The sequence below is a fragment of the Eptatretus burgeri genome, chromosome 18 (assembly GCF_056783735.1).
Source record: "Eptatretus burgeri isolate ZD-2024b chromosome 18, Ebu_testis_v1, whole genome shotgun sequence".
Taxonomy (NCBI): domain Eukaryota; kingdom Metazoa; phylum Chordata; class Myxini; order Myxiniformes; family Myxinidae; genus Eptatretus; species Eptatretus burgeri.
Window position 1 is genome coordinate 3,140,685 of NC_140978.1, and position 24,780 is coordinate 3,165,464.

Genomic DNA, 24,780 nt, shown 5'->3' on the forward strand with positions numbered 1-24,780 from the left:
GTCATGAAAAGGTTATTTGTATCACGTTGACGTTTTAAACTCATTGTTCATGCAGATAAGCTCATAAGATGGTTGTAAAGGCAGACAGACATGAGTCATTGAGGGGACGTATGATATGTTTTTATAATGGGGGAAGCAACCATGGAAACGAGGCCACTGGACTATTTATGCAAGTGGCGGCAAGTATGCTGTACTGTTAGGTTTTCCTTACTGACTTTGGTCACAGCATGTCTTTTTAACAATGACACAAGGTGCATTAAGTAGCTTGTACATGTAGTACATGCAGGACAAGGACATCAGTATATTTTTCATGGATTTCAGTATAATCTAAGTTCATTCAACATCGCAAAATAAAGATGCCAACTCTACCTGATGATAATTCACATTGACTCGATTGTTAACGACGTGCAACATGGGAGCAGCTACAACAACATGACAATCACTATTTTTTTCGACTTTGATTTATAAATTCCAGTTCCACCCTTATCATTTGTCTTTCATTGGAATCATAAACTCCATGTCTTTGTGTTGCCAAGGTACCCATTAAAATGTAAACATTAGCTTAATTTCAGAACTTTTTACATTTTTACATAAAATATTATGATACTTGTGAACTGTTAAGCACAGAACTCATTCTAATCACTCATTCTTGACCTACTTGATTCACTTAGTTGTTGACAGAATGCAACCACAATCCACTTCATAAAATATATAAACGTTATATTTATTATGGCTGCATATAGGATGCCTCCCAGTATCTCTGAGTAGTCTGCAAGGTCAGGTCAGGTCAGGTATGGGAGCATGTGCCAGAACAGCACGTCGCTGCGTCCACTTTCCGCCGGTACTCCAGGGGCCTCCGTCTGGCCATCCCCCAGGCAGATGCCAGGCCCATCCCCATCTCCTTGAGATGATGGTCAACCTGTTGCAACCATGAGGCACGTGGTCGACCCACTGGCCTCCTCCACTCATGAGACTCCCTCGCTGAGAGAATCTGGTGAGCAGGATCAGAGTCAGGAAAACGAGCCACATGTCCATACAGCCGCAACTGACGCTCACGGACTATGCAGGTAACAAATCTCATCCGAGTCTCTCTCAGCAACCGCTCGTTGGACACAAAATCCGACCAGCGATGGCCAAGGATTCTCCGAAGAGACCTGGTACCAAAGGAATTAAGTCTCCGTCTCAGATCCTTGGTCAGAGTCCAAGTCTCGCACCCATAGAGCAAGACTGGAAGTACCAAGGACCTGAAGACTCGGACTTTCGTCCTCCCGCACAGGTACCGGCAGCGCCACACCCCATGATCCAGTGAATCCATGACTCCCCAGGCCCGACCCAGACGTCTATTGACCTCTGACTCGCAGCCAGCAGAGACATGAATATCACTGCCAAGGTAAGTGAATCTCTCCACGACCTCAACATCCTCACCACAAACAAACACAGACAGGACAGCAGCATCCAAGATGTCACCGAAAGCCTGGATCTTAGTTTTGACCCAAGAAAGCCGTAATCCCAACGGCTCCGACTCCTCATTCAGCACCACGAGGGCCCCCAAGAGGATGTCTAAAGTCTCCGCAAAGATGACTGCATCATCTGCAAAGTCAAGGACCGAGATCTTGACATTCCCAAATGACGCACCGCAACTTGATCTCTCCGACATCCTCCCTAGAATCCAGTCCATACAAGTGCTGAAAAGTGTGGGGGCAAGTACACATCCCTGACGAACTCCAGTAACAACTGGAAATAAGTCAGAGATGGTACCACCAAACTTCACAGCACTCTCAGTACCAGAGTAGAGTTCAGACATCAGATCGATCAGTTTTGGTGGCACCCCACGAAGACCAAGAATCCTCCAGAGGACATCCCGATTCACTGAATCGAATGCTTTACAGAGATCAACATAGGCTGCAAGCAGCCCCTGCCGAAACTCTCGTCTGCGTTCGGTGAGGACACGAAGTGCAAGGATACGGTCAATCGTTGACCTCTCTGGTGTAAAGCCTGACTGCTCTGGATGCTGGTGCTCAAGCAGATGGTGGCCAACCCTATCGAGAATTATCCGAGCAAAGACCTTGCCCGGCACTGAGAGCAGCGTCACCCCTCGGTAGTTGTTGCAGTCTTGGCGATCACCCTTCCCTTTCCAGAGAGGGACAACAAGGCCCCTCTTCCAGTCAGTTGGGATGATGCCTGTATTCTAGGCAGAGCACAAAACTGCATGCAACGACACGAGTGCAGCATTTCCACCAGCCTTGAAGTTTGGCATGGATGCCACAGATCCCTGGAGCTTTGCCCCGTTTCAACTGGTTCACCGCAGCCCGTGTTTCCACAAGCATAGGTGGACCACAGTTGATTCGAGGGTCGGCAACAGGGATTGTATCACCCTTGACGTCCAACTCGACAGTTGGGGGATCAGCCTGGTACAACCGCTCAAAGTAACCGGCCCAGCGGGCCTTCACTTCAGACTCCTCTGTCAAGAGCCTACCACTCTCTGCTCGAACTGTAGTGCTCCGAGGGATGGGCTTGGATGAACGTAATGCGCGAATTCCCCTGTAAGTGGGACGAGAATCACCTGTCCACAGGTGATGCTCTACCCCCTCACAGATTCCTCGCACATAGGCCTCCTTGTCCACCCTCAGTGCACGAACAGTTTTACGCCTCAGCTCCCTGAACAGCTCAGCTCTGCCATTCAGCCTGGCCCTGCGACTCTGGTCAATGGTATCCAGTGTCCCTTGAGAGACAAAATTCTTCTTTGCCCTGCGGTGAGCTCCAAGGCATCCACCGGCAACATCAAGGACGGTGGTCTTGAAGGCGCTCCACAACTCTTCAGGACCCCCCAAAGCACCCAGACCCCCCAAGTGTCCACTCAGCCTGTTCGCAAACTCCTCAGCTACTCTCTCATCCCTGAGCTTGGCAACATCCAGCCTCGGCTGGGATGGTACCCTTCTCCAGGGTTTAAGGTGCAGCTTTAGAGTTGCTACAACAAGCCTGAGGTCAGTATTGAGGAACTGAGCACTCTGGTAGACCCTGCAGTTCTGGATCATCCTCCAACGACCGTCAATGAGGACATGGTCAATCTCCTTTGCCACACCGCCAGCGTTGGAATACCAAGTCCAGCGATGAGCTTGTGGGCGCTGAAACCATGAACCAGCCACCCTAAGTCCATGACTTCTTGCAAAGTCAAGGAACTTAGTGCCATTCTGGTTCATAGTTCCTGACCCATGGGGACCAACACACACCTCATAACCGTCGCTATCAGTTCCAGTCGATGCATTGAAATCCCCCAAGACTAGAAGTGTATCTCGTCTGGGGCACTGATCAACCACAGACTCGAGTGTGGCGTAGAATGCATCCTTCACGGTGAGATCACTCGCCTCAGTCGGAGCATAAACAGAGACCACGGAAATGACACCTAAGGAGTGACGAATCCTTAATCTCATAATACGCTCGTTGACTGGTGTTACCTCAATTATCATTGGGGTCAGCTTATTGGACACAGCTACAGCAACTCCTTGGGTATGGTAACCATCAGAGCGACCAGACCAATAGTAGGTGTAACCACCCACCATGATCTCGCCGCAATCCGGTCTCCGAACCTCAGAGAGAGCTGCAATCCCGATGTCCAAACGCTTGAGCTCAGATGATAACAGAGACAGGTGGTCATCCTCTCTTAGGGATAGGACATTCCAGGCACCCACCCGAAGGGACCGCCTCAGGTTAACCCAAGGAGACCGCCGTCTGGTGGACGACACCTCAGCACCACTCCGACACACTCTCCCGCAATCTGACCCAGGGATGTTACCCCGTGGTTTCCCTCCTATCATCAAAGATTGGGGGTCCCGAAGGCTTTTCCCCAATCCCGTCATCCGGTGAGCTGCCCTGCGAAGGGAAGCTGCACAGGAGGTACTCCCACGGAGTGGGTTTTCAGATTTTTTTGCGTTTTTGCGTTTTGCGGAATGAAGGGTTTTACGGTGGCCGGAGTGCAAATCCTGCCACCAACCTCCTAATAAGAAGTGACCCAACTGCAGGAGGACGTCCGCAGACACAGTTGGGCACTAGATATGGATGGCCGTTGGCTCACAAGGAGCTCCTCCGCCCTTTGACAGGTTTTGTTTTTAATCCTGCTGGGTGTCCATATCCAAACACCCTCCTCACCAGAAAACCTGGTGGGGGGAGACGGTTTAGTCGCCGACAACCCCGACCATGGAAGAGGTTAGTACAGGTTTACATGGTACCTGTAGCAGGTCACAGATCGAACCTGACCTGACAGAAAGGTTGCAAGCTGTAGTCTTTTGCAGAAAGGTTGCAAGCTGTAGTCTTTTGCAGAAAGATTGCAAGGTTGTAGTCTGCAAGCATGCCCTCATTACATATATATATATATATATATATATATATATATATATATATATATATATATATATATATATATATATATATATATATATATATATATATATATATATACATATATGGAAGTTCACACGGAGTCAGGAAGGAACAAGACTAATATAGGTCACAGCACTTCATCTTCCGCATGCATAAAGCGGGCTCGATTGCAGGAGACAATGGGAGACACTGCCAATGGGGCTCACTGTATGTACACGTGACTCACTGTATAGACACGTGAGCAAATGACAAGGACACAGGCTGCAAAAACAATAGAGGCTATCTCTAGAATACGTGAGTAAGACCAGTACAAAGAGGAGGAAACTAAGTGAAACCTACAAGGCAGCCCTAACCGATGACAGGAGCAGCCCACCAGTCTCAAGTTTTGTGGATCAGAAGGACAAGGAATGTGCAAGCTGTTCAGCCTTGAAGTGGATGCTTGAAATGCCTGGTCTCTGTTGCTCCAATGGCAAAGTCCAAGTCATACTTCTTCAAGCACCTCCACAACCTCTCTCCACCAGCTGCTTCTTGGTCAACTAACAGATTGAATGGATGCAAGGAAATTAACCTTCAACATGTCTGGAATCCACCATTCACCATCCAGGGTCAAGTTCATCACTGGATCAGAAGTTTATGTCCAATCCCCAACGAAGATGCGAGCTGTGCACAACATTACTTCTTGGATGAAGAGGAGGTGCAAACACAGTGCAAAATATGTCCTAGTCTGAAGCAGCACGTCATCCATGATGACAGTAGATGATGCACAACTGCAATGTCTCAATAAATGGCCTCAAGATGGCCATAGACTTCTTGACTGACTCAAGCAACAAAGACTACAAGATTGTCATCAATGCCGATCGACGGCCCAGTACTGAGCATGAGAGGTGCCTCAATGCTCCTAAATGCAATGAGGTTGCCTTTCTGATGAGAGATATGGAACACGGCAAGCATGACGTTTTACATCACAGAGAAAGCTTCCTCCAATGAATATGCAAGACCCACAGGACCTGATCCTCTCCAATACCCACTCCTGCTTCCAAATGGAGAGGATGGCTACACCCTCCAGAATCAATGAGCTCCTGCTCAGTTCAAAGTATTCGCCCTGAAGTTCTACTCTTTTCGGCTTATGTTTTGACATAATGGTGACTGAAACATTTTGCTGCACTGCAAATATCTATTCTGGCAGTTTTGTGTTGATATATTTGCAAAAGTTGAGGTTGAAAGGATGTGGGACTCTAAATTGGCATCAAGTGAGTCCAGTACTCCATGATGGTTTTGCATTTTGACATTCCCCCACCCCAGGAATTCCCAACATCCCAACATCCCAAACATTCCCAACATCCCAAACCTCCCACAGCCACACCAATTTCCATCCTCATCCCCCAAACTCAGGTTCACCTGGGTGACAAGGTACACTACATGGCCAAAATTATGCAGACACCCCTTCTAATTAGTGGATTTGGCTATTTCAGCCACACCCATTGCGACAGGTGTATGACATCAAGCACACAGCCATGCAATCTCCATGGACAAACATTGGCAGTAGAATGGGCCATACTGAAGAGCTCAGTGACTTTCAACGTGACACCGTCATCAGATGCCACCTTTCCAACAAGTCAGTTCGTCAAATTTCTGCCCTGCTGGGGCTGCCCCGGTCAACTGTAAGTGGTGTTATTGTGGAGTGACAATGTCTCGGAGCAACAACAGCTCAGCCGCAAAGTGATAGAGGCCACACAAGCTCACAGAACAGGACCGCTGAGTGCAGAAGCACATAGCGCAGAAAAATTGTGTCGTCGGTTGAAACATTCACTACCGAGTTCCAAACTGACTCTGGAAACAACATCATCACAAGCACTGTTCATCGAGAGCTTCATGAAATGGGTTTCCATTTCTGAGCAGCTGCACACAAGCCAAAGATCACCTTGCACAATGCCAAGTGTCGACTGGAGTAGTGTAAAGCTCACCGCTCAATATTATTAGCGTGTAAAGCTCAATATTAATGCCGATGATTTTGGAATGAGATGTTGGACGAGCATGTGTCCACATATTTTTGGCCATGTAGTGTATCTCCCCCCACTCCCCTTTCTACCCCCACATCCCCTCCCCCTCCTCTCGCCAACCCCCTCCACATTCTCCCTGATTCCACCCACTCTCCCATGCTCACCACCCCACATATTCAGGTTTCTCCAGGCATAGAATGGGTATTTCAACTAAGATATATATATATATATATATATATATATATATATATATATATATATATATATATATATATATATATATATTGTGTGTGTGTCTCCTCCAGAACTCCAAAACCATGAAACCTAGCAGCCTGAAACTTTGCATACTAAGGGAACTCAAAGGAAGTGCATCAGTGAAAATTCGGTGTTTGGGTTAATTAAAACACCCCTTTTAAAGATAATTAACAGCCTTATTTAATTATTCTTTATCAAGGCTCATCTTTGGTTACTTTGCTATCCCTCACTGGGATCTTAAGTCACCATGTTTTTGTTTGGCCTGCTCAACAATGCCTTACCTTGGAACAGGCTGCAATGGTTTCTTAACGGTAAAGTTTTTTTTTTCTCACTTTCCTCACTCATATCATCAAATGCCTGAACATCATACCTACAAATCACTGGATACATTGCAATGCTAATAAACGTCTGGAGACGCCAGAATTTGTGGCTTTATTTCATTTCCACACATGACATAACCTCTAGAATCTCTTAATCTGAGCCGAATTACTAATTTTATTCTTCTTAGTCGACTTCATCTGCAGTTCCGATGGCTAAAAAATAGTGTTTTGTCCATTTTGGACATTGCTTGACATCCTGGGCATTTCTGGGTGCATACTGTTTATATGACCGATTGGTGATCGCTAATCACTTTCCAAGGCAGCCGTTCCTCATCAACATTTTTGGTGGAGTGCTTGCTTGGTTGTTTAAGCCACTTGGCAAATGCTATACAATCTACTTGGTTGTTCATTTCTAAGCCATGGCCATACATGGCAAAAGTATTCGCACTATGACTGAATATATCAATCAACTTGAACAAATTTCAGGCCCGACTCGCCTGCGTTTGACTCCGCATTGTCATGCAGTCCCTCAGGTGGTTGCTCGCTCAATGAAAATGTGCAATTTTATTTTGACATTTCCCCTTTTTGCATGATCTTTCATTCTACGACCCGGCACTTCGACATAGATAGATACATATAAAAACAAGTTAAACATTTCCTTTTTAAAAGTTTCTTCATCCACTTTGTTGGAGTGCTTGTTTGGAGTGCACTTCAAGCTTCGTTCTCCACAAAATTCCATTGCAACACCGCGGCGTGTTAGGAAGAAAAATATATAACATGATTGCAAAGAATATAAAATGTTTTCCGTTGTTACAAAGCAATGAATTGTCACATCACGGCAGGATATCCGAGAGGTACGCACGCTCACTCTAAGCTGTCTAGCTTGGGTTTGAATCCCAACCCCGCTATACACTGTCAACCCGGTGTTTCACAAGCAAGGTGATTCATCAATTTGTGCACCATCTCTCGGATGGACGTTACTGGATATCGCATCTCCTGGAATCCCCTACCTCTTCCCCTCCTCACTCTCATCTCTCCTCTCTCTGCCCCCTCTCACTCCCTCACCCCTTTCCCTCTCCCACCCCTCTCCCTCTCTCCCTCTCCCACCCTTCCCCCTCACGATCTCTCTCCCACCCCGCTCCCTCTCCCACCCCTATCATCAACCTGTCCCTCACTCCCCTCCTCTCGCTCAACCTGCCTCTCCCCTCCTTTCCTCACCCCTCCTTTCCTCCCCCCTTGCTAGTATATACATATACAAGCATGTATTTATGTATTTGACTTTGCATTCATAAACTGCAAGATGCCCTTCTGGGTTTGCAGGCATGACACCGTCGCAATGAGGTCATCATGGTATTGGTCTAAATTAGGAGAATTTCAGAATTTCCATTGATACATTCCCCTGCCTGCTTAATAGCATCAATGGTGATTCCTGGTTGTGATCGGTGGACATAACACAATGTGTCCATGTGGCAGATGGCACTTCTGGCCAAATACAATGTGGCCTCACCAATCATGATCAGTGGGGCATCAATAGCCAGTATGTGAGCCTAAAAGGCTTCAAAAGTCACCAGGTGGATGAAATCGTGATATGTTGCCCTGATGAGCCCCAGTAAGGGTGAAACCAGGTCAGTAGCTTCACTTTTCATCTGCTTGGTGACAGCTTTTTACTTGACATTCATGAAATGCTGGATGCCCTTCTAGTTTGCAGGCATGATGCTATCGTGATGATGTCATCATGGCATTGGTTTAAGTTTGGATAATTTCAGTTTCCATTGATATATACAGTATATATGTGTATATATAATCGTTTGCAGCCTGTGGTTGCTGGTTGTATCATTTTCTGGGAGTGCGGCTGTGCCGCTGATGCAGTGCCCTATATTACCAGTACACTGGTCGTCATTTCACTGATTGTATACTCAAATTTAAATGACGATTCTTTAATCAATACCTTATACTCTCAACTAAATAAGGTCTCCTCCTGGTTCAAAGCCAACAAACCTTCGTGAAACCATAATAAAACCAATCAATGATCTTTTTCGATTTGAATAAATCTCCAACAGCACAAACCTTATTGAAAATGATAAAATCCCAATTACTAAAGTATAGGCAGCTAGATTTTCAGGAGTCATCATTGATGATAAACCCACCTGGTCTGACCACATCTCCTTTATCACCAAAAAATGTTTCTCCTGAAACAGGTGTTTTATCTCCAGGTAATAGACAAAAAAAAATGGAAACACCTGGGTAAATGAAGAACACCAAGTATATTGAAAGCGATGGCTTTCACACAGGTGTGGTCCATGTGTTAATTTAGTGAATAACATCCCAGCATGCTTAGGGTCATGTACTGTATACAATTGCTGCACAGGTCTGGTTGCCTATAATTATGGCTTGCATGGCTGCAAGAGGAGGCATAAGTAACTGAAGGAGTGGTGATTGTTGGGGCACGTTTCGCAGGAACCTAAGTGACAAAGACAGCTCAACTTGCTGATGTTTCTTGAGAAACGGTTTCCATGATGATGCAAGCATGAAACTCTGATGGAAAGACATCAGCAAAGGGTAGCAGTGTGCGAAAGCACATACTCCAAGATCATGATATCTGTGCATTAATTTGAAGTGCAAGGCAAAGCACATGAGCAACTGCAGATTAATTGACTGTAAATTTCAACCTGGGGCATAAGCAGCCAGTTTCATAAAAACGGTCCTCCAAGAACTCCACAGAGGGGGATACCATAGTCACATTGTAGTGCACAAACTGCTCATCACACCTGGCAATGCACATTTGCGAGTCAAGTGGTGCAAATAGCATAAACAATGGATGACCGAGGAGTGGAGAGATGTGATATGGTCAGATGAATCATCCTTCAACATGTTCTCGCCAAACAGATGAGTGCACGTGTGGCACCAACCTAAATAACTCTACAACCCTGAGTGCTTGGTTCCAACAGTGAAGGGTTCTGGTGGTTCTGGTGGTTCTGTAATGCTGTGGGGCACAGTTTCCTGGCATGGTTTGGGTGCAGTCATTCCCTTGGAAGGCAAGGTCCATGCCAATCGCTACTTAATGGTACTGAGTGATCATCTTCACCCCATGTTGCAGCATTTCTTTCCTGCTAGGAGGGGTGTCTTCTAGGATGACAATGCCCCCATCCAAAGGGCACGTGTGATCGCCTCATGGTCTGATGAGTATGACACTGATGTTATCCATATGTCACGGCCTTCTCAGTCACCAGATCTGAACCCAAACGAGCATTTATGGGATATTCTGGAATGATGCCTGAGACAGCATTTGCATCTCTATCAAACAGGTGTGAGTTGATTGATTTTCTTCTGAAATAATGGTGCCGCATCCCTCCCTACATAATTCAAGCCACTGGTGGACTCTATGCCACAGCGCCTTCAGGCCGTACTGGCCGCACGTGGTGGCCCAATGCCCTATTGTGACTTTATTTTGGTGTTTCCATGTTTTTTGCTACTACCTTTAGATAACATTTATTTCTACTTTTGATCACTTTAATTTCTCTTTACAATACTCGAGTTTTACCTTACCTCATTTATTGTAATATTGCATGGGCATGTACCAGAAACAATAAGCTTCATTCACTCATTGTTGCTCAAAAAAGAGCATTGAGGATTTGTACCTTCTCTCATCCATGAGATCACACTGCAACTTGTTTCGCTAGTCTTAACACTAACTCTTAATGATTTTAACAAGTTGCACACACAGGGATATTTAGGTATATCCATAATCTTCTTCCCTGCACTTTTTCTTCTTACTTCACCTAAATACACGACACACACACTTACCAGACTCGATCTTGCAACAACATGTTCTTGCGTTTTTCTCACATGTCATACTCCATGAATGCAATGAGATTTTACGGTCCTCATCTTTGGAACACGATTGACAGAGCAGTGAAAGTCCAGCCATCTGTGAACATTCAATTCAAATCTTCCTATAAGAACTTTCTCATATCTCAGTTTGTAACACCGAGGTCTATAGGATAAAATATTCCCCCAATGATGTTTAAACAATTCTTATATTTCAGTATTTTCTCCCTTCTTATATTTGCTTTTGCTCAGAGTTATTTTGTCTGATAGTTGATAGTTTATTATTTAAGGCTTCAGCTTTTTGGAGATGCCCCAATACTGTCATGCAATATGTAAATTATTATTTATTTTTGCTTACCCTTGCACAGAGTATTGAAAATAAGTGGCTCTGCATCATCAACATAGCAAAGGATTTTATGCTTTTATACATAAAAAACTTCAGTTCCGTATTAAATCAAGTTTCTGATCAAAGTTCATTTCATTCTAGTTTAAATACTGACATGCTGACTGTTGAAAACAAATCATACCACATCATTTAATTACCTCTCAAAATATCATTCTCTTGTAAATACAAGTTACCTAATCTCCAAATTATCCATCTCGGCTATTTTATCGACAGATGTCTTTTTGCCCCATCACAATCCTTTACATAGTTTAGTTTCCAAGGGCAAAACTCATTGCTATTTTTAGAAAATTTGTTGATAGGTCAGGGGGTTTCTTTTTTCTGTATTTGGAAGCCTCTCGAGCACATAACAGATAGTGTTCAACAAAGTGTTGTGCCAAACATTTGGCCGAGCATTAGAAACGCTGAATGCATATGCGGAAAAAAAAAATTTTGGCTTTAACTTCTGTTGCTAAACTTGGGCACTCTGTCTTTGCCAGAATGGATAACCTTCAACTGGCAAAGCAAAAAATCCGCTGGTCACTGTGGTATCATGACACCAAATGGACTGGGTGGTTTTATTATCTTGATTATTTTAATTTGATTGATAACATGTTCATTATGAAGGCAGTTTGGACCAATCAGCTTTGTTTTTAATGCATTAAGTATTGATGTTTTATGAAGGGATTTGCACAAAACAGGGAGCTAAGTTAATGACAGTAGTAGTATTTGATAAATATGAACATGGAACACCCTTCCGCCTTCTTATAAATCTTACACAAAAATGTTCATCCTCATTGTATCCTTTTTCATAATAAATAATGCATGTAACTGGGACCACTTTCAGATATCATAACTTTGGAGGACTAAAATACTTTCCCTCAAAATACAGTTAACTTGGCTTTTCTTTCATGTCAATGTGTTGCACTGATACAAGGGAAAGAAATTCCAGACAAATTTCCAATCCAACTTTTAACAACTTTTTCTGTCACATTTTCAAATGTCTTCACATGGAGCTTTCTTTCATTGTCATTGATCAAACATGCTCATAATTGAAAAGGTAGGTACCTTCTGTGGGTGTTTTCCTACTTTTTTCTGACGTTGAAAGTAGGACATCAGCACCTGCTGCTGTAAATGTATTAATTTTTATGCTGTGGTTTCTAAATGATGAGGCAATGTTTTTGCTTAATTTTAGTGACACAGGTTAAGCCTGGTGTTGGCTTCGTGGTTAGGGTGGCTGGCTTGGGATATTAGGGTCCTGAGTTCAAGCCCGGTTAGCCACTGAATTATCACCCCATGGGGTTTACTCAGCCTGTTATTCCTTTGAGATTGGCAAAATGAGTACCAGTATACTGGTAGAGGGGCACAGCTGCGCTTCCACCTGGCAGCCAAGCTGCCATATGTTTGAACAGAACAGAACAGTGGCACAGGTGAAACATTCAATTGTGTTCAAGCATGCCAGAAACACAGACATAGTCAGGCTGTAAATATAGAGACATAGCAAGTTGCTAAGCTGGCAGGATAGCTTAGAGGTATGCACACTCATGTCTGAGCTGTCTCGCCTTGGTTTGAATGTTAATCGAGCTATCTACTGTCATCCTTATGTTTTGCATGCAGGGAGATGCCGTCAGTTGGATGGACGTTAAAGCTGGAAATACTTGAGCTTCAAAAGGAGGGGGGGATATACCCTTTTTTATTAACCTTTCTCAGTACATATTCTTTACCTAACTGCCTCCCTTGGTCATCTTTCCTCCCACCTGTGTAGCACCTCCCTGTGTTTGTCCAGTCGTATGCTTGCAGCTTGCAACTCACCACCGTCCCATATTCTCTCCCATATATCAATCATGAGCTCTATTTTTCTCGCTCTTCTCCGAATAACTGCCTTCTTTCACAATGTTTATATCTATGTCCAGGGTCTGCATGCTTCCACCTATCCTGTGCTGTTTCTAACATGTCCTCTGCCTCTCCCTCAAACCCCACCTCCCGCACTAAAAAAACCTAAAAAAAAAACAATTCGTTATAGTAATCTTCTTCTTCTCATCTTCCTTTGTAAGGAGTGAAGTCCAATGGCACCAAGCTTCTGCCCTGCCTTGACGCCAACACTCCTCCACTTCCCTCTGTCCTTATCTAACCCTCTCCACTCTTTGACGACCCCCACTTTACTGATATTCCTCCTCACACAATCCTCCCATCTCAACTGAGGTCTACCTCTTTTCCTCCTACCTTGCTCCTTAAACCGATCCGCTCTCTTTGCCATTCTCTCTTCCCCATCCGCACCAAGTGTTTAGCCCATCTAAGCCGGCATTTCACCAATCTCCCCATCAAACTTATCTGCACACCAATCTCCTCCCTCAGTTCATCCATCCTCCTTCTGCCTAACCTCTCCACAAATGCAATCCTCCTAACTCGGTTGTTCTTGCAAACCCGCATCCTCTGTTATTGTCTCTGTCAGTGACATCATTTCTGGACTGTAAACATATCCCGGAGTTACACACGACATCAGAACCTTCCCTTTCAATTCTCTTGATATCTTTCTGTTTTCCATGAATCCCTCTACACTCATCCATGCATTCACATCCACCGGAATCCTCCTCCGCACCTCCGCCCCAGATTTACCCCCCCATATTTACTGTTCCCCCCCCCCAGATACTCAAACCTATTTCCCTGTCTGATCTCCTTCCCCTCCAATCCCTGATATTAATTTGTTTTCTCTGCTGCCTGACCCACATCACCTCAGTCTTCTCCATACTCATCTTCAGCCCATGCTTCCCAAACACCTCCTTCCACTCCCCCAGTACTTCCTGCATCTCCTGCCCACTGTCCACCACAACAGCCAGATCGTCCACATACAACATCCTCCTCATACTACAACTCATATTTACCATCCTGTTTACCAGCTCCATCACCATGATAAACATGAGTTGGCTGAGAGAGCTTCCTTACGTCAAACCAATGTTCACACAGAACTCCTCGGACATCCCAGGACCAAGCAAAGTCCTTCCCTTCATTCCCTTGTACATCCCTTCTCCCAACCTGAATTCTGCTTCTGGCACTCTCATCTATCTCAGTGTCACCTTCACCATCTCTCCCAGGACAGTGCTGTAGGCCTCTTCCAGCTTCACAAATCCCAATGCCATTTTACCTTGCACCTCCAACCTCTACTCCACCAGCTGTCTCAACATGAACATCTCATCCATTGTCCCCCAACCTGTTCTAAACACCTGCTACTCCTCTCTGATTTCCATCTCCACACTCTTTCTTATCCTCCCATCAATAATCCTCTCGAACCAGCACATTCATGACGTGACTTAGGAGCATAGTGCCCCTGTACTTCACTGGATCTTGAGCATGACCCCTTCCCCTTCCATATCGGCACAATTAACCCTGTCCTCCACTCCTCTGGATTTGGCCCTCACTCATACATGCATTCAACAGCCTCTTTGTCCAACTGACTCTGACTTCTCCCACTGCAATTATCATCTCTCTGCACACTTCATCAATGCCTGGTGCTCTTCTCTTCTTCATGCCCTTCAATGCTGTCTGCGCTTTCTCTTCCATGATCTCCATGAACTGCACTTTCCCCTCCGCATAACGTGGGAGCTCCAGCTCATCATTGCTTCCTCCTCGGTTCAACAGCTCCTTGAAATATCCTTCCAATGCCTTCAATACTGCCCCCTCTCTGTCACTATCCTCCTGCTACCATCCTTAATCACCCCCCTCGCTTTCATGTCCTTACTATCCTCATTCCTATCGCAAACCAACTTATATATCTCTTCCATATCATTCCTTGCCTTATCCACAGCTCTCCTTGCTGTTTTCTGATTTTACCCAAACAGGTGCAGCAACCCTGCTTCCAGCTGCCTCCCTCTACCCTTGATCATCTCTATCCTCTTCCAAACCTCTTTTCAAAAACTGCCTTTGCTACTTCTTTTGTGCACCAAACCTAGTTTCTATCCCTTGCCGATGCACCCTTTCCTGATGTCCTTCCACACAAAACTTCTGCAATTCCCTTGAACGCCTCTCCATGCTTCTTCCGCTCCTCCAAACCTTTCGCTTCTTCGCTCAGTTGCTCATACCTGGCCCTCATCCTCTCCTTATACTCAATGATGATGTTTCTCCTACACTTTCCACACCTAAGAATCTTCTGACCACTGCTTTTAACCTCCCTCCTTTTCTCCATCAATACCGCAAACATCACAGGCTTGTGCTCTCCCACCACTGCCTTACAATCCCTAACCCTCCACAACTGTCACTTTCTTACCACCACCAAATCCAGTTCTGTTATATGATGTCCACTTCTATAGATAATTTTGTGGCTTTCCCACTTTTGAAAGAATGAACCAGCTACGGCCATCCCATTCCTTGCCACCAGCTCTCGATCCTCTCTATTCCTTGTTCCCCAACCAAATTTGCCAACACATTTCTCTTCACCCAGCTCCACCACTCCCACATGCATGTTAAAGTCCCCGACAATGCACAGCATCACCTCCAGCTCAACCATTCCCATCATTCTCTCCAGTGCGTCCCTCTATTCCGACTTCTCCGCCCCAGTCCGTCCTGCTTATGTCCCATATACCAACATAACACACACCATTTGCTTCTGTAATAATTATAATAAAATACATTCAGTTTAAGTATTATTTTCTTTGCATATATGGCACCCACTCTGCCTATCTCCCCCAGTGAGATTGTACCTGTGGCTTGAGACAGATTTGTTTGGTCTGGTGTTGGTGAAGCGCTGGCATGATGCGCTGAATGGCCTCCCCCTGCTTCAAAGTTCCTTGTTCCTTTTTTTTTTTTTATAAATGTGTCAGGAGAAGTTTTGGGAGCAATATATATATATATATATATATATATATATATATATATATATATATATATATATATATATATATATATATATATATATATATATATATATATATATATATACTGAACTACCTTGCGTTCAAATAAAAATAAATGTGAGTACAAAGAAGTGGTGATAAAAATAATATATATATACAAGAGTCAACTAGACTATCTCGAACTGATTGGATAGTATAATTCCCAGAACACACCAAAGGGCAAAATGAGTTTCACCCGAGCATCAAAGTGCAGTGAGACCCGCTCCACTCCCCTCCCCTTCTTCTCCAAAGCTCCACGAAACACCAGCACAGGCCTGAGCCATGTCAGCTGATTACATGAAAAAAGAACTGGTTTACCGCTTATAAAAATAACATAACATAAATTTGGTTCCGGAGTGCCTGCACAAACTCCGTGGTACATATACTTTATACTCTACTACACGTACTACATATATAAATTATATATGGTAAATAGATTGTCTCAAACTGAAAATCAATCTGATGTGCTGTTTTCCAAGCTATGCAACGAATTTCACTTACTGCATTTTTTATTTGTTTCTTTCTTACTTTTGTTTCTTCCATTTCTGTATCCTGCTGTCAACCCTCTTCTGTTTGTCTTGGTGTGTCCAATAACCTGTTGCTATGAAAAACTTGAAAGGCCATGTAAACAATACCATGCAAGGCATGCATGAAATATGTGAGTTGTCAGTTTGGGTGGTGCCCAGAGTGAAGCTTGCCTTTTGTGATGAGCCATGAAGTAATGCTTTTGGTTTTGGCTGCAGTTCTGTTATCTTTGGCGTCAGACACCATGGAATACTCTCTGGAATGTGCATTCTCGTCTCTTGTGTTGGAACCATATTATTGTGGCATGGCTTAAATTACTTGATCCAGCCGCTGGAAACATTTCCAGAATGTCCAACTTACTTGTCTTTTATTGTTTATCGGACCTCTGAATGTTCATTTGATGTAGCATTTTTAGAAGAATATAAATGTGGTTGCTTGTCTCTGAGATTTAAATTTACCACTTGCATGTTTATTATTAAAGCACATTAGCTGAGTTTGAGGATTTTAAAAAATGATTATTGCTTGTTTTTAGCTTTTCTTCACATGTGTTATTTTAATAGTTTATTTCATGTTTTTTTTTTATTTATAGCTTAATTTGTTGATAGAAATATTGTGCAGCACATGCAAATCGGGCTGGCAGGATGACCTAGAGTACACTCAACTCTGAGCTATGTACCCTAGGTTTGAATCCCAACCTGGCTATAAACTGCCATCCTGGTGTTTTCAAATGCAAGGCGAGGCATCAATGTTTGTGCCTTCCATTGGAGGGATATTAAACCGGGCATCCTGCTTGCCGCCATGAGTTGGTGGAGGTTAGAAATCCCACGGAGTCCTTCATGAAGTGATTCTACACCATTGAGAGATTGGGCCAAAAACGATACACAGTATAGCATGATATCTCAAAAAGTTCTTGACTAGTTATGACAAAACGTTGGTGGATGAGTTGGGTCGGTGACAAGAACAAGCCAATTAGGTTTTGCTTAAGTTCCGGTTGCAGATCCGGCTTATCAGTGGAATACAAAATGTAAACTGTTCAGCTTGGCGGAAGTACTGTACGTACTCTACCAAGTGTCATTCCAATTCAAACTGTTCTGTTCTGTTCTTGTGTATGGCAGCTTGGCTGCCTGGTAGATATAATTTGTTTAAAGCGCAGCTGTGCCTCTGATGCTGTGGCCCTCTACTAGTACACTGGTACTCATTTCACTGACCTCGGAAAGATGACAGGCTGAGTCAACCCCACCTGGTATTAATTCAGCAGCCAACAGGATTCAAACTCAGGACCCTAAGATCCAAAACCTGCCACCCTAAACACGAAGCCAGCCACCCTAACCAAGCTAGTTCAAACTGTATGTTTTTTTTTAAACTATATTGTTTGTGCATGCTTTCATTGTGACCAGACACAATTTTCTCTGCTCAGAGAAACTGTCTTATAATGGTCCTGTTGAACCATTTTTTGTTACTCATTTGTGTATTGCACTTGCATGTCTTGTGGAGTACCTCACTTGAACTTTTGTACTGGGTTTGTGTGACTTTGTCCAGGTTGCATGCCTGCGTAGGTCACACCTAGATCTGTTATTCACTCTTTCTCTCTCCTTTTTTTCTCTATCTTATGTATTATCCTTCATCTCTCCTCTTTCTCGTCTTTTTTTCATTTTAAAACAACAGCAAAAATTGTGTTGTTTATTCGTTTTTGAATTGTTCATCCATTTATGTCTTCTTTACCAGTTTTTTTTATCTTCTTTAAACTTTTTGGCTTGTTTTCCGTTTTCGTCTTGTTTTACCATATTTGTTAATTGTTAACATTGTAACATAAACAGTTAAGACAAAAATAGACAAACTATTTGTCTTGATTTACAATTGTTTTGTTATCCTTCTTTCATTCCGAACTTTGTGAAACTAATTTTGTGAACAAAATGTTTGTATCTTCAAAATAATGTTTTATATATTTTCTCACCAGTACACATTTCTTTCCTGTGACCAAACCTGACTGTTAAATCCTCTTCACCACAGACCTGAAAACAAGTTGTGGTCTCCAAATGTCATGGATGAACAGTGCAGACCGCATCCATTCAAGATGAACCTGGAAGGATCTCCACAGGTTCGGATGATGACTGGTAGCATACTTTTACTTTCCATTACACCCCATCATAATCCGAACATTTGTCAATTGTTTTTTTGTTGTTGTAAATTTGATAAACAACTTCAACATGTTATTTGTAAAAATGTGCTCTCTGTTTGTGATGATGTAATAGCAAAGCAAAAACCAGAATAAAAAAATATCCTCCCTTAATTTTAGTTCAACAGCTTGAAGTCATCTATTTTGGGAAATGCTTGACATTCCTTTCGGCTTAACTTTCCTTAATGATTTACTCGGATAAGTTGAGTCTCAGCTTGAGAAGCAGGAGCAGTGTTACAAATCATGAATGTAAGACGTTTTCTCTTGACAGTAATTTTATTTCACTTGGTCTTTACAAAAAGGGCAGTTATAATGTACGCGTGATGTCACAAATGGAATTCAACCAATCATGAACCAGACATGGCTGCTTCCACAACAATGACTGGGAAATTCATTGAAATGGCATATATGTACAACCTAATGATGCACTTCTTTTAAATATTAATGTAAAGTGAAAATATTTGATAATGATAAAATCGAGTAATTTTCCATTTATATATTTTTTTGAAATGTTGCTTCATTCACTTACATCACTGTTTGCCTACTTTTTTTTTTCCAATCCACTTACGTAATTATGACATTATCCTGCATTCACCTTGGGACAACATAATGGTTCTGCAATCATTATTGCCCTGTTCTTATACGAAGATCTCTTACCTTTACATGCACAAACCTCAGAAACCTTTACAGCTAAACCCAATAACTTTCCTTCAAATTATTTATCATTGATCTTTAGTGGTAACTAGACGACTCGTGAATCCGATGGGTTCCCGTTGTGACAGCGGTTGATTAAAAAAAAATCATTTCACAAAAAACTAAAATAAAATAAAAAAGATAGCTCCAGCGAACTATACCATGGAGATTGTTTGCATTGATCAAATTATTCCAAAGAGTACTTGACTGAATCGGGAATTGATTTTTTTAAATAGTTTTTTTCGTTGCCCGATTTGAACAAAACTTGATACTGCACACCGCAGGCGAATGGTGAGTAATGTGGCTCTAAAATCTTTGTGCTATCGTGTACCGTTTTGGCTGTATTTCTGGAACATACATACATACATATATACAAGATGAGAGTTTTCGTAATATATAGAAAGAAGATAGATGATATGATTATTCTCGCAGTTATTGGCTTCAAGATGCAGTAATTTGAATGTGAGTGGAGTATTCTACACTTTGACTTGAGATTAACTTTGCACTCTTAACTCTCATCTGCAGTGCAGTTGAGACTTTTACAGAAGTGCAGGTTTATTATGCGAATGAGCCCTAAAAGTGATATGGCTGCATGTTTATTGGTCTATCTCGAGTGACAACTTTTTCATTCTTTGAATTGTGCTGCTGCACAAAATTAACTCATAGGATTTTGCTTTGTGAAGTGCAAATCACATTTTGATTTTTAAATGATAATATCTGCAAATGCAAATATGTGGTTCAAAATTGTAGTGCATGCCCACGACAATTATGTCACTTTCTTTTCTTCATTTTGGGCCCCTCTTAGTCTGAAACAACCATTCTGGCCCCCGAGAGGGTTTGAATGTGTCAAAAGCGAAAGTATCAGATTTATGTCTCCAACAGCGTGTTATTTCTTCAATATATAGGGCCATTGCTTGATGTAAAGTCTTTTTCTTGCGATCAAGGCTATTTATTCCTGGTACATGAAACACCCTGCAACCCAAGCCTGCAGAAAACGGATTTTTTTTGGAATGAAAGCAACATTTTCCATCAAATCATAATGTAACTTTGTAAAAAAAAGAAAATCTCCATGGGTAGATGCTCCTATGTTGAAAGTTTCATGTCAATAGCTTAGGTGGTTGCAGAGAAAACGAGAAGGGCACTCGGGAGAGCGTATACCTCCACCATGTAATGCCTGATCCATGAGAACATATCGGGCCCAATCAATCCATTTTTGAAATATCAGACTACACAGTACGATATCGTTTTTGGCCCACTCTCTCAATGGTGAAGAATCGCTTTGAAAAATTAAATAATTATCGTATCCAGATCCAGATTCGGATCTTCAATAAAATCGAATCAATCCGTCATTGTGACTCCAATTATGAACTACATCGACTGTGTATCAAGGGATATCCAGCATGACATAGCGGACATGCAGACACTGATGATGGACAAAGACTCATGGTGCGGCATTGCGAACTCTATCTCGGATGCGTCCGCTGAGTAGTAGTAGTAGTAGTAGTAGTAGTAGTAGTAGTAGTAGTAGTAGTAGTAGTAGTAGTAGTAGTAGTACTGTATATTTTACAAATTAATTAAAAATGAAAAGCTGAAATCTCTAATTTACATAATTATTCAACCCTCTGAGTCAATACTTTGTAGAAAAAGCCTTTGGCGCGATCATAGCTTCCTGTCTTCTTGGGCATGTATGTATCAGTTTTGCATATCTAGATTTGGGGATTTTCTCCCATCCTTCCTTGCAGATTTGCTCAAGCTTTGTCAAGTTTGATGGGGAGTGTCAGTGAACAGCAATGTTCAAGTCTTTCCAAAGATTCTCAATGGGATTCAAGTCTGGGCTCTGGCTGGGTCACTCAAGGACTTTCACGTTCTTGTTCTGAAACCATTCCAGTGTCGCTTTGGCTGTATGATTGGGGTTATTGTCCTGTTGGAACGTAAATCTTCACCGCAGTCTCAGGTTTTTTTTGCACTCTAAAGCAGGTTTGCCTGTATTTGACCCCATTAATTATTCCCTCTAACCTCACAAGTCTCCCAGTCGCTGCTGCTGAAAAACATCCCCATAGCATGATGCTCCCACCGCCATGCTTCACGTTAGGGATGGTGTTAGATGGGTGATGAGCTGTGCTTGGTATCCACCAGACTTTGCACTTTGCATTCAGGCCAAAGAGTTCAGTTTTCATCTTATCAGACCACAGAATTGTTTGCCTCATGCTGTTAGAGTCTTTCACCTGCCTATTTGCAAACAGCATGCTCTAGGAAGAGTCTGGAATGTTCCATATTCTTTACATTTCCGAAGGATGGAGCTCACTGTGCTCCGGGAGCTCTCAACACTCTATAAATTGATTTATACCCTTCTCCAGGTCTCTGCCTCCTCACAATTCTATCCCGGAGTTCTACGGACAGTTCCTTGGACTACATGGTAGAGTTTCTGCTCTGCCGTGCACCATCAACTGTGTGATCTTGTATAGAAAGGTGTGTTTCTTTATACACCATGTCCAACGAATTGAATTGGCCACAGGTGGACTCCAGTCAAGCTGTAGAGACATCTCCAGGATGATCAAAATATATTGAATGCACCTGATCTCAATTTGGAGTGTCATAGCAAAGGGGTTGAATATTTATTGACTCAAGACATTTCAGTTTTTCAGATTGTATTGATTTGTAAAAAAATTCTGAAAAAAAATTCACTTTGACATTATGGAGTATTTTGTGTAAATCTGTGATTGTAAAAAAACCTCAATTTAATCCAATTTATATTCAGGCTGTAACGGAACAAAATGTGAAAAGTCAAAGGGTGTGAATACCTTCTGAAGGTGCTGTATAACATTCAATTTAAATACATTGTTCCTTGATCATAAACTGATATGACAGACAGACGGGACCGATACATAGACGGACATGAACCAATTACTTAACTCCGCTTTTCGCTTTGCTTGTGCAGGGGTAAAAACTCAAGGTAATGTGTTTTATTTCTAACATGAATTCGTACAAATGTTCCAAATCAGATTTGCCATTTTATGAAAATACAAAAAGTTGGAAAATGTAAAATTTAGGATGAATTCAGCAGAAATTTTGGAATCGTTAAGTGCTAGTATCATCATTTGAAGCAACCTGCACGAGATTGCTTCATCATACATGACATCGGTTTATTCCTGACCCACTGAGTGGAACATATCATTTACATATTTTGTTACGGTATACACTGATTTGTAAGCAATTGCTATTGCTATACAGGAATAATTGGACAGTGGGCAGTATTTATTTTGACTGATCCCCTTAACTGCAAACCAATGAGCTTACATCCAATCATCAGCAAGGTCATGGAATCAATCATCGCAGTCGATATGAAATCCTTCCTTTTCTCCAAAAACCTCATTTCTGATTGCAATTTTTGGTTTGAGACCAAGTCACTCCACCTTGGAAATGCTGCTTCGACACAACCAGCAATGGATGGAGGCCCTCAATGTCAGACATGAGATCAGAACCATCTCTCTGGACATCGCCTGTGTTTGATACCATCTGACATCCTGCCTTGCTCTCCAAACTGTCTGTCTATAACATCAAAGGGCAACTCCACACATGGGGTACTAACTCCCTCTGCTCTCATAGCCTCTCAACAGAATGACTTCATCTCTTCACCCTGTTATGGCTGGAGTGCCCATGGTAGTGTTCTAGGCCCAGTCCTATTCCTGATCTTCATCAATGATCTTTCTGACTCACTGGAAAATCCTCTTTATCAACTTGCCGATGACTCCGTCCTTCACTGTGACATTCTTCATCCTTCAGACAAACAGGCTTCGGCCTCTTTCGTCTCTTCACACCTTAAAAAAAAAATCACAAGCTGGTCAAACACTTGGAATATGTCTTTCAATCCTGACAAATCTCACACTCACTATTTCTCTCCAAAAGGACCATCTTGCAAACTCTCCCATCGACTATATCAACAATCCTCTTGTGGAAGTTCAGTCATTAAAACTCCTCGGTCTCGTTATCAGCCATGATACCTCTTGGGCAAACCGCATTTCCAAGTTGGCCTCAAAAGCCAGCCGCTAACTGGACATCCTCTGTCATACAAAGTCCTTCCTTGGCACACCTGAACTCCTATCCATCTCGAAGGCCTTCATCCACAGCTTGAGGGAGTATGGCTCTCCCCTCTGGACTGGCTCCGCTGCCTCACATCTTGCTCAGCTTGACCTCATGGAAACCAAGACTTTCAAGGTTGTTGAAATCTCTCATGATGAAGTTGAGTCGATGCGCCTATCACTTCAACATTGCAGATGGGTCGATGGTCTCTGGAATGTATCCCACATGCCCAGTATATTACGCTCATGTGGTGTTTTGTAACGAGCACAAAAAACACAGACTCTTTTGATTGAGGTCTCAGTAGGCACTGTATTTATGATCTGCTTCCGCTCCATCGGGGGTGTGCTCATGACAATCCAACACAGCACAATACATTACAGTAGGATACATTGCAGTCCCTTTCTCTCTTCTACCACCTCCTTTCTGGTCTTGCACCCTCTGTTCTATCCATGCCTTGTCTCCCCCCTCCCCCCAGTTTCTGCAGGGCTTAATTGGTCCACCACCAACCCCCTTCTGGTAAAACCACCTAATTCCAGGATCACTGTTTATCTCCACTCATTTGTTTCTCTTTTTCCCACCTGTGGAATCAACTTCCACATCCTCTTCAATCTCATTCTTCCCTCCAGGTCTTCAAGGCAGCTGTTCACCACCATCTCAGATTATCCCCAATCCAAAACCATGATCTTTTGTACCCTCATTAACCCCACTCAAATTTCTCCTCATTTGAATTTTCCATTTTTCCCTCCTTCTGCCTCCATTTTGTGCACCCCATGCATGCATGTTTTGCATCCTATTTTTGTCTGTTACATCCTGATAAATTCACTGGACTAGCTCTTCCACAAGCCTCGACTATGTGTACAAAAAAAATATATGTTTGTCTTCACAATGTCCACCTTTGATGTCACAATGGCATGATACACCATCCAAATAGGAATGGTCTCTACTGAGTCACTGTGAATCTCAGCTTAAATAGCTTTTGATGTAATTTGAGGCAAATGGATAAAGGCTTAGTCCAGTGCCTTCATTTTTGCATGCTCTGCTGAACAGCACAGAAAACACTCAATATTTACCTCCCTCAATAAATACTGTGGATGTGGTTGTTTCCTTAAAATATTTGGACGTGATAAAATGACGATGCTTCAATTACTGTCGTGGTCGATCACTTATCCTGGTCTGAAAACGTTTCTGGAATGTTGCCAAACTGTTGTGTGCTTTCATCATTCGCAGCTATTTGATAATGAATCATGTTCACAACATC

The 24,780-nt window shown here is 42.8% G+C and overlaps 1 protein-coding gene across 5 annotated transcripts in view; it reads left to right on the forward strand.

Annotated features, from left to right (window-relative positions):
- LOC147008480 (PDZ and LIM domain protein 3-like) overlaps window positions 1-24,780 on the forward strand; it is a 148,470-nt gene that overhangs the window by 22,129 nt on the left and 101,561 nt on the right. For all 5 annotated transcript variants that reach the window (XM_085863899.1, XM_085863901.1, XM_085863902.1 and 2 more), the window contains exon 3: window positions 18,584-18,671. In XM_085863899.1, the coding sequence (XP_085720025.1) occupies window positions 18,584-18,671 (88 nt within the window). The remainder of the gene's footprint in view (window positions 1-18,583; window positions 18,672-24,780) is intronic.